The 11727-nt window shown below is 42.0% G+C and overlaps 1 protein-coding gene across 1 annotated transcript; it reads left to right on the top strand.

Moving 5' to 3' along the window:
* Positions 1-577: 577 nt before the first annotated feature.
* Positions 578-1552, top strand: LOC110470573 (2-oxoglutarate receptor 1). Its single transcript, XM_021530319.2, has one exon. It carries the CDS (start codon positions 578-580, stop codon positions 1550-1552), a length of 975 nt encoding a protein of 324 aa, XP_021385994.2.
* The last annotated feature ends 10175 nt before the right edge of the window (positions 1553-11727 follow it).

Below are 11727 nucleotides of genomic sequence, written 5' to 3'. Positions count from 1 at the left end.
TCTGATGACTCCAAGAGAATAAAATCACATTCAGGGAACAATCTGTCAGGTTATAGGAGCATCAGGTCCTGAGATCTGTAACTAAACCTAACATCTTTTGGCTTTCATGAAAGCAGAACAACATCTATGTTTCATGAGAACAAAACACTGATTAGCTCAGATTAGTAAAGATAATATATGGATATGGTTCTACTTTCTGAAAGGTTAAGACTAGCTCACTTGCAAAATCTAAGCCCAAACTTCCTCTATCTCTCTAAATGTGTGCTTCCTACTCCTGAAGATTTGCAGATAAGCAGTAATTGTCCTCTTCAATGAAAGAGGCTAAACAAAGAAAGAGTAAAATTAATAATTATCAAAACTAAATGCAAAAGAAAGGAAAGGGTGAAATTAAACATTTCAGTGGTGTTATCTAGGTCAGACTGGGTACACTAGCAAATCCTCATTTCCTCTCACTACTGTGCCTTCTCAAACATACAACATTTTCTCCAGCAACAAAAGGTTTAACTGACAACATTTGTTCCAACAAATCTATTAAAACTAAACATCTGATTTTTGTCTTAAGGAGACTTCTGCAAACATGGCATCTGAATACACCAACAATTTTACTGCTCAGCCCAGCCCCGCAGACCGATTGACAAGCTGCAGGGATGAAGATTTCTTACAGGTGAAATTCTATCTCTCCGTCCTTTACGGCCTAATCTTCCTGGTGTGCTTCCCAGGGAACATTGTGGCAATTTTTGTTTACTGTGTTAAGATGAGGCCCTGGAGAAGCAGCACCATCATTATGTTAAACCTAGCTATCACCGACCTATTGTATGTAGTCACACTTCCTTTCTTTATACACTACTATGTTAATGGAAATGACTGGATTTTTGGAGACCTCATGTGCAAGTTTATTCAGTTTTGTTTCTATTTCAACATGTACAGTGGTATTATCTTCCTTAGCTGCTTCAGCATCTTCCGCTTTTTGGTAGTTGTTCACCCAGTGAAATCCCTTTTTCTTCGGAAGCGGAGATGGGCAGTGGTGACTTGCGCAGTTGTTTGGATGATTTCCCTGGTGGTCCTCAGCCCCTTGGCTGTCCTGATTGCCCCAAGTCACAGGCAGAACAAGACCATCTGCCCAGACCTGGTTGCTGCTGAGGACTTCATCACAAGTCGCTGGTACAACTGGGGACTGACTGTGGTTGCCTTCTTCTTGCCCTTGCTCACGGTGACTCTCTGCTACGTGCTCATCATTTGCATCTTGGCCACTGGGCTCCACACACAGGCTGGCTACAAACAAAAGGCTCGCAGACTCACTGTTCTCCTCTTGCTGGTCTTCTATGTGTGCTTCCTCCCCTTCCACGTCTTTCAGGGGATTCGTCTGGAGCTCCAAGTACAGCCAGTTAGCTGCCACTTGAAGAAAACAATCCTTTTAATGTTTATTATAACTAAACCTTTAGCAGCATTAAATACTTTTGGAAATTTGCTGCTCTATGTAGTGTCAGGAGATAACTTCCAGCAGGCGATATTCTCGCTCTTCAAGTTTTGGAAAAACAAGAGTCTGAAGTAGAAGAGATTGATGCAATTTAACAATTATGGAGGAAGGATTGAAACCTGTCCTCAACCAGCCTGGCACAACCTCCTTGAATCAGAGTACCCAGGTCAACCCAGCCAGTGCCAAAGGAGAGTTAATCTGTTCTGGGTTACAAACTGATCATCAAAGGAGAAAATTTATGATTAAAATTAAAAAGTTTTAAATAAAATACTAATAAATGAAGTGTGAAACTTCTCAGAAATGTTTCTGTGGTTGCTTCCTGAATCCATGGTAGCTCTTTTGGAGAAAAAAGCTAGTCTAAAAATTCTAAAAAAAAAAAAAAAAAAAAAAAAAGGAAAAAAATACTAGTCTATTAGTGGCAGATACAGATTCAGGATAGGAGTAATCCTAAATTAATTTTATTGACTTAAAAGATAAGTGTAGTCTGAGTTAGAGACTTGTCTGACTTTTTTCCTAAGACATGGAGAGGGGTAAGACCCGCTGGAGATCAAAACCTGTCTTAGGCCTCTAAGAAGTTCATCTCACCTCCCTGGAGACATTGACAGGGTAGGCATATGCATATAGCTAATCACCTTGTCCTCATTTTTAAATTTTCCATTATAATGGAAAGAAATAAGCCATTTTAGAGCGTGATTCACTGAATTATTCTTGATGTCTGCATTTGGACAAGGTGAATCGTGACCTAGAAGTGCCTGTTTCTCTCCACTGACTGTAAAAGGTAAGTAGATCAGACACAGAGTCAAATGTTTGTGCCTGCTTTTAAAGAGCTGAGGCACAGCTCTAGTACTGACTGGGATGGATCACTCTCCAGAGGTGGCTAAAAGTGCAGCTTACACAGTAAGACCCATTCAGTGCCTTTAGTGATTACCTGAAGAGTGATGGAAGGGTAATACAAGATCATTCTTACAAGGATTTTCCACACTACTGATACAGAATGTGTGGAATCATAGAGCAGTTTCTCTGGTCTTTAAAGGCCACAGAGTCAGTCCCCCTGTAATGAGCAGGGAAATCTTCTACTAGACCAGGCTGCTCAGAGCCATGTCCAGCCTGATCTTGGAAGTTTTCAGGGGTGGGACAATCACAGCCTCTCTGGGCAGCCTGTGACAATGTTATACCATCCTCATTGTAAAAAATTTCTTCCTTATACCTAGTCTAAAACGGCCCTATTATAGCTTTAAACCGTTACTCCATTTCCTGTTGGTAAAGCCCTTACTGAAAGTATCTCCCGATTTTTCTTATAAGCCCCCTTTATGCACTGAAAGGCTGTAATCAGTCATCTTGAACTTTACTACAGGATAAACAATCCCAACTTTCTCAGCCTTTCCTCATATGAGAGGTGTTCCAGCCCTCTGATTATCTTCATGGCTTGCCTCTGGATTCTATCCAGTTTTGGGGCTCCAGACTGGGACACAGCACTCCAGGTCTCATGAGAGTGGAGCAGAGGGGCAGAATCCCCTGCTGGCCACACTTCTTTTGATGCAGCCCAGGATATGGCTGGCTGTGAGCATGCACTGCTGGCTTGTTTTTCATTCACCACTACCACCAAATCCTTTTCCACAGTTCATAGGAAAACAAAAGAATTTTTGCCCATTACATTATTCAGTGAAGCTCTTCTTGGTCACAAGTAAGGAACAGCTTTAAGTAATAGCATATATTACAGGCAATATGGGTTGTCTCAGGGGGGGAAAAATAGACTTGTAGAAAAGCGTGAGTCCAATACTTGAAGATATAGCTAGAGAGGTCCCAGTACCAGCTGAAGTACCCTGGCCAACAGCAATACAAAAATATTAGCAACATAATATTCAGAGCCCAAAAGTGTGATCACAGAGTGAATCCTATAACACATTTTTATAACAGCCTTATTTCATGTTTCATTACTTTTCCTCTCTACCCCAAAATGTCCATTAATCAATGGGAACACGTGCTGCCTCAAGTTTCTCATGTGACCCTTCTCCTTCTCCAACCCCTCTATGCATGGGCTGCTCTTCAAGTGACCACCAGACCAAGACCACTAGAGCACCACCCCCATTAAGCACATGCCTGAGTGACTGGCAAACAGCCTGTGACTCCCCTGTGGCACAGGGAGTCCATTTCCTGCCTATCCCACAGCCAGCTTGGGAAGAACAAGAGTAAACAGAAAGCAGCAGGCTTGCTGAGGGAGGAAAAGGAGATGAGAAACCATCCCTGACATAGGAAGGAGCAAGATGAGGAAAGGAACAACAGCATTTTTCTGGGCTAGGGCAGAAGACAGCCTGTGAAGAAAATATTCTGTCAGAAATCAGAGGAGAAAGCCATTTTGCTCCCAAAATAGGCCATTGTATTTTAATCCACCTTTTGGTACTCATCAAGGTGACTTCAAAAATTTCTGCACAGTGCAGCATGATTTCCCCTGAGACCACTGTTCAGCCTCAAATTATGGATGAGGTCTTATGGTGAAAAAGGAAGCTAGCCATTAGAGATGTTGCATGATGCAACCATCTAAAAGATGTAAGGAAAATGCCTCCCACAACAGTCTTCCAGGGGCAGCTCCTCCTTTTCCACTACACTTGCAGTGCTGCTCTGAACCACTTGCTCCTGAGACACCAGACACAGCAGATACACCATGAGAAGGCAATGATGAACATGGCATTTTAGCTGGTTTTCCAAGTTATTCTATTAAAAAAACACCAAATTTCAGGTTTTTTAAAAAGTAAAATCAGGCTTATGCATTATCTTTTAAGCCTCTATTGCATATCAACACCTAAGTTTTATTAACTCCAATCAAGTCCTACCTTAATATCCACATTATGGAGTCTGGTTCTTCTGGTGTTTGAGATAGAAAAGGAACTACCTCTGGTTTTGCAGCAATATGTTGGTCAGTTTTGCTTTCAACTTTAAATGAAGCTCTGTATTAGTCCCCCTTCAGCTCTACTTGATGTTTTCTGGGTAGAAAACATCAGCACACTCATTTGTTCATACTCAGCACTCTCATTTGTTCATAAAGCCAGGCTACGTAGTCTTTTTATAAATGGAAGATGACTAAAATATTTTCCAGGGATGGAGCATCCACAACCTTGTGTAGCTTTTTACACAAACAAGGGAGAAACCATGACAGTGGCAGATTGTTGCCGTATCCTGATACTCAGATTTTTGGCAACATGGGTCTCCAGGACCTCACAACAATGCCACTGAAGAAGAGAACAAGGCTAGTTTTCTAAGGTGTACAAACTTTATTTGATCCCTATCACTGAGGAGAACGAAATGTCCATTTTAAGAATTCTTAAAGAGCCCAGCAGATAGTCCAAGACTACCTAATGAAATGCCCTGTACTTTCCAATGACGTGTGTGTGTGTAATGTGGGAGGGCAAAAGGGATGATGAAATGGGGAGGGGAGGAAAACCCATATCAACTTTGATGATACTCTCATCTTCTCTGAATGAATATGATACACACACACACACACACACACACACACTTTCCTTTTGCTTTTTAAATATTGTTTTCATATTTCTTTGGCAGCTTGTGCTCTGGAATACCTCTGCAGACCCCACAAAGCAGGACACACAGGTCCACCTGCCCAGCACAGCTGTGGGGAGGGAAGACCCTGCACACAAAGACTTTGTAGACCAACCCACAAAACCAAGTCAGATGGTTACACTTGGTTTAGAAGTGTAACCACACAAGAAATGACATGCAAAATGCTCTTTGGTCCTGCATCAGACATGGAGGACAAGCAGCTTATGCCAATTTATCAGCTGTGTCCATTCCCAAGGAGTAAACCTGAACCTCAATTAAACATACCATTATATAAGCACTGCATTGAAAAACTATGACTGCCAGTAACCTTTCTTCTTCTACATGTACAAATCTGATGCAAATTCCACCTAGAATTTCCCCACAGATCCATCAGCAGATTTCCCCTTTATGAAACTACCTAACCAAACATCAACCTCAGTGGCTGCTCATGGGTTTGCATATGCAAACCCTGAGGGACGGAGGCAGGGATGACTTAACTAAAGAAAGCACATGCACTAGGTTGAGAACATTAGCCACAGGCATTAGCACAAATTAGCCACAGGCATTGGCACAGGCATTCAGGCATTAGCCACAAATTATGTTGACATTTTGAATCTCTTGTCTAAAGCCTTCCCAAATTCCTATGATATGTTGGGCCAGGCTGACAGGGATGGTGACAACACCAAAATAAAATATTAAACTAGTTTGGGTTGAAAGGGACCTTTAAAGGCCATCTAGTCTATCCTGCCATGAGTAAGGACACCTTTCAGGTCGGCAACCTTCTTATGCTAGGACCCCAGAGGTGGATCCAACACTCCAGGCAGGGTCTCATGGGAGTGGAGTACAGGGGGAGAATCACCTTGCTCATCCTGCTAGCCACAGTTTTTTTGGTGCAGCCCATGATATATTTGGGTTTCTGGTCTGCCAGCTCACATTGCCAGGTAGTGTCTAGCCTCTCAATAACCAGTACCCCAAATCTTTCTCAGCAGGGCTGCTCTCAATATCTTCATCTCCCAGCCTGTGTTGATACCGGAGGCTGCCTCAACCCAAGTGCAGCATCTTGAACTTGACCCTGTTGAAACTCTTGAGCTTCCCATGGGCCCACTTCTTGAGGCTGTAAATAAATCACAGTTTTATATAGTAGCAGAAAATGAGCATGTGAGGGATTTCTGATTTTTACATAATTCCACCAGGGAGGTACAGTGGACAATCACACCAATTTGCAGCAGTTATTCTCATTGCTGCATTATCACAACCACAAAAGAAGGTTTTGTTCCTACTGATCTTCAGAAGTGACTTGAGCAGGCCTTAAGAAAGCAGTCTGTTTTGCTCACTCTTCTAATCAGTTGGGCAGTTTCTCACCAGAGATACGGTATCATGGGAGGAACAGGCCAAATGGCTGCATTTGTACCATCATGATTCTCCTGCATTACCCACAGAGGGGCTGAACTGAGTGCATCAGCAGTCATGCTCTGGCTCACTTCCAAGGCAGCAGGGCTGACAACTAATGCAAACACAGAGGAACAACATTTCTGCAAGAATCACCAGTGCAAACCAAATCTCTTTGTCCTGTGCAAATGCAGGTGCCTGATTTTTAGAATGGCCCTGGTACCTTGGCCCCAGAGAGGGGTGGGCGTCCAGAGATGTTCCCGTGACTTGCTTTTCATGTCACCTTGATCCAGATCCAAAGACAACATCCCTCCTTCCCTGCCCAGCTATGGCTGCAGGTTGGAGACCAGGGCCTGGACTTTAGGAACAAAGATAATGGTGCTTTGGGAAGGTTGTGGAAAACATTTGGGAATGTTTTGGGAGCCTTGTGGAAGGTGGACACGTAGAGCTAGGAAGGGTGGCATGTAGGGACATGCCAGAACTCACTGCTCCTTGGTGGCTCCTGGTAATGTCCCCGTGGGAATGATGTAGAGGTTTGAGAGTTTCCTCTTACCTGCCCTGCCTTTTATGTGTGATGGAGAAACAAGCTTGTAGCAGGGAAATGTTTGCTTTTTCACTCCTACCTCAAAAAGAAGCCAAACAACAACAAAATCTTTTTTAAAATGTGCATGTGGAAAACCAGGGCTGATTTATGCCATTGGGGGTCTTCTCTGGAAGGGGCTGATGTTGCTGCGCAGCTCAGATGTGGCTGGGGACATCCTGATGCTGTGGTTCGAGCACAAGAGGGAGGGATAGTTTGGCTGTGAGCCCAGGATAAAAAGCCAGAATGGTGCTGCTGATTCACCAATAAATCAGTGCCAGACAAGCAAAAAGACTTGCTCTGATTCTGTAGCTGAATGACCCTCCCATGTAACCACAGAGAGTCACTGCATTTCCCCCTAATTATTTACTCTGCCACATTTTATCCTCTTAGAGTTACAAGCTCTTTGGGGCAGATGTCTTAGCGAGTATTTGCACAGCAGGACCCGAATCCCAAATGGGCCCTCCTGGCATTATGAAAATTCAATCAAGGGTTTCAGCCATAAAAATGTAAACGATGTAGCTACTTATCATTTGTGCATATAGAGACACATAAACACACATATGCAGATACAAATGCACGGGGAAGCAGTGCCTAATGCAAAAATACAACTCTTTTAAAGTAACAGCACTATGTTGTGCCTGAGACTCTTCCTGTGGATATGAATATGCATTTTCCTTGTCCCTTTTCTCTCTTGTAGAATAAAAGTAGAGTGACACTGAGGACAGAAGTCATCTGAAGAGAAATCCCTTTTCAGGACAAAAAGCAATTGCAACAAAAGTGGTTGCAGCACTGCACAAAATCTTCTCAAGCAGTTTAAAAACATTTTGTAATTTTCAGGTAAAATTTTCTGCTGTATACAAATTACTAAGATTTCACTGCTAGTTGAAGATCATTCTCTAAGTATGCTTTTTATTTATGCCTAATATCAATAGCACCTAAAGCTATATAGCTTTTCTTTTTTTCCCACAGAAAATAGCTGTATTTTACTGTGTGATAAATTACAATATTGTGTTGTAAAATGGATTTGGATATGTGTTCAAGGGTAGGCTATTCAAGTCCGAGGTATTTGCTTGTGTAAATTTTGATGTAAATTTTGCTCTTAATATATTGGTATTTCAAGATTATTGAAATAGATTAACATTATTTCTCCACTGCAAAATTGAGTGTGTCTTACCATCCCAGCAGTTTAGGCTTATTCACATATGTAGAACACAAAGAATATTCTCATCTGACCTGCTTAAATATATAATTTACATTACATAGAGCTGCATTGTTCTCTTAAAGTGACTATTTCTGACCTATGTACCAAAAAGGATCTGTTTTTTTCTCCTCTGGGGGAAAAAAATTGCCTTTTATCCCTTTTGTTTTATTTAAATTTTTTTTTCTTTTTTTTTTCTTTTTTTTTTTCAATCATTCTGGTTAAAATGTCTTCAAGTAGCTCCAAATAACATAAAGGCCTAGCTCTGAGACAGCTGTCTAGAGTGTTTTTATAGTCAGTTGGCAGAATTGAGAGTTTGGAGGGACCAATTATCCTCCACCAGGTAGGTCAGATGAACTGTGCCTTAGAAGTGCCTGCACAGGGAGTCAATGGTGCCTCTGCTTCTGATTTCAATGCCAAAGCTTTGGCACAATGATAATGGTCCACTGTGTCTCATCTGTAGGTTGATTGTTATTTCTTATTAAAAGTTTGGCAAAAAGAAAAGGTGTAGGTTTTGATATTGTGACAATTTTTAGAAGTATTTGTGCAGGGCACTACATTGAATTTTTAAAATGATCTCTGGATCATCATCTTCAGGTAACCTAGTTTAAGAAATCTGGATTATATTCAAGGGTCTGGCTACACTTACACAGAAAATAATAAAGAACATACTATATTTGCCCTCAATATGTATTCTATATATTGAGAGAATATATAACGGAACACACAGAACCATGAAAAAATAAAAATAAATGTAAAAACTTTCAAGGACAAGACTTGGCTCAAATATGTGGTACATGAAACTTGGAGCACTCCAGGCCCCATCCCAGCCCTCAGGGAGCAAACCACTACCCCCTGCACACATCCACAGGGAATTCACACCATTTAATGGGTTGATTTTCTTATGCAAGCTAGATGCTGATAGGACTCTGTTGCATGGGAAAGTAAGATCAGGCCAAGGCAGGGGACTCTGCTAGTATTTGGCTTTGGACACCAAAGAAGAGCTAACAGAATTGGGCAGGATGACTGGAGCCCTTTCTACAGCTAAAGAAAAAGAGTCTGCTGTGTTATAAGGGAAAAAAAAAAAAAAAAAAAAGCTGGAGGGAAAAAAAAAGAGCTTACAGGATTTGAAAACAGTATGAAAATTTATTTAAAAATTAATAAACAGACAGAGGGACATCACAAAGAATGAAAGTAGAGACTCCTGTGTGTCAATACAGGTGCAGGTACACACACACACAGAGTGAAGCTGTTCAGAGGGCTGTTATGCCCAAATGCTGTTTGTACACATTTGAAGTGTCACTGCTCTGTATCCCTCCAAACTTTTTAAATTCACTGGAGAACTTTTCTGAATGGCCCTTAGAGTAGCTTGTCCAAAAAGGACTTCTCATTAGACACCTTTAAATTGCCATCGCTCTGAGATGGGATACACTGTGACTGACACACTAAATGGATGATTTAAAGACATATTAAGGAAATTCAGAAATATAATTTATGGTAGATTCCTCCCTGTAATGTAACCAAACTATTAAATTTCTTCACGAAAGTTCTGAAGCACATAATTTTCAGTACTGAAATTGAGGGGCTGCCAAGTGCCTAAGAAATATGGGTGGCAGGGAGATTAAAGTGAATGGCAGCCTGCAGGATGGCAGCTGCTGGAGAGATATCTTCACCACCTGTGGAACCTGCTCCTGTTCTGACAAGCATTAATGCTCATTTCTAATACTTAGTAATCTCTAAGCTACATGTATAGTTGAAAACTGACACAGCTGAAAATTTGTCTCAGCTGCACCCAAGCAATGCCCACATCAAAGGATAAAGCACAAAAATATCCTCCATTTACACAATAATAATTGTTTACATAATAGCTTAACCAAACATTGTGAGATGAACAGGGATGACAGAGCCATAGAGGGTTGTGTGTGGCTTATTCCTCGTGTCCTGAAGCTTTCACTGTCTTGTTGATCCAGCTGCTTTTATACTGTCCATTCAACGTTATCTTGGTCCTCTAAAATTTATGAAGACATACCTACCAACCACAGCAAAAAAATTAGGAGATTAGAGAACTCCTTATCTACTGACACAATCCATGTTTAAGTAAGCTGCCCTAGCTTCTCATAATCTAAGTTTATTCAGACATTCATAAGGGCTCATAAACACAGGTTATTCTGATCATTTTTCCCAACTTGTTTAGAGCATTGTTTCTTTAAGAGAATTGTGCTTTTCTTCCATGCTGGGTACTCTTGAGAAATCACAAGCTGGAGAGTCTTCTGTAATTCAGCCCAGCAAAGCATGGGATTCCTTGCAATGACACAATGAAATCCATCTGCTGAAGATGGGACCTAAAATGTGCCAGCAGCTCAGAGGATGGAAAATCAGTGGCCAAAACATTACATCCCTCCATCAGAAGAGCTGAAGGGCAGGTACCCTTGATGGCTGAGGCAGGAAGGACCCTCTGCTTATCTATCCACAGTTCTGACCCACACTCTGAACTCATCCACTGGGATCTACCTCCAGTCAGTGGAATGAGGCAGGCACGCCCAAAGAGACTTGATTCCTCCTAAGCTGGCATGAAGCACCTGTGGAATCTCGTTTCCAGGCACCTGGATGTCCGTTTGCATATCTGTGCATGGACAACACCAGGGAATCATAGAATGATTGGGTTAGAAGGGACTTTCAAAGATCATCCTCTTTCACTAGACCAGCTTGCTCAAAGGCCCATACAGTCTGGCTCTGAACACCTCCAGAAATGGAGCATCCACAGCTTCTCTGGGCAGCCTCTCCCAATGTATGATACATTCAAGTGACCTGTATACACACATCACATCAAAACACTCTGAAAAGCCCAGACTCTGATCTCACTTTGGTGAGGCCAAGGGCACTTCAGCCTGAGTATCTCTTCCAAACAGCCCTATCTCACAGTCCATGCTGGGGGACAGGGTCTGAACTGCCACCTGTCATGGCTAGGTGCTGTGACAGTCATCAGTTATCTACCTACCAGCTCCATCATCCCTTCCCTGTAAAATTCATCACTGGAAACCTTTTTCCCCAGAGCCCTTTTTTTTCAGATTTGCCTTCATCTTGCTTGCATTATTTTTCTTTTAAGATGAAGATTTTTTTATTATTATTATTCAGCTTTCATTTCCAAGGCACTGGTCATTTGTCACAAAGTATGCATGTCTATAAATATTGCCACACCGCTGTCACCCTTACTTGTCTGGCAGAGGGTTTTCTGACACAGACTGATGGCACTGGAGCTGACTGGGACCATCACTGCCAGTGTATTTGAGTATAACTACTGACCTGTTGAGAAGGTCAGTGGAAGAAGAACCAGAGCAGTTATGGGTACAAAACAGGGTAGTTCCCAATTATTGCCAGCATCCTTGCTCATCCATTTAAGTAGCTTCACCAGGACTTGTTCCACCAGGTGCTTTGCAGTCACCAGCAGCACTGGTTATCAGATGTGCTTCTCGGATGTGTGGGAAGCACCACGCCAGAAGCATTCCTCAGAGCAAGAGAGTTTAT

The sequence above is a fragment of the Lonchura striata genome, chromosome 2 (assembly GCF_046129695.1).
Source record: "Lonchura striata isolate bLonStr1 chromosome 2, bLonStr1.mat, whole genome shotgun sequence".
NCBI classification, from domain to species: domain Eukaryota; kingdom Metazoa; phylum Chordata; class Aves; order Passeriformes; family Estrildidae; genus Lonchura; species Lonchura striata.
This window is presented reverse-complemented; position numbering and strand designations above follow the sequence as displayed.

Excerpts from the sequence above, each read along its gene's own strand:
- LOC110470573 (XM_021530319.2), top strand. The coding sequence starts at position 578 with ATGGCATCTGAATACACCAACAATTTTACTGCTCAGCCCAGCCCCGCA.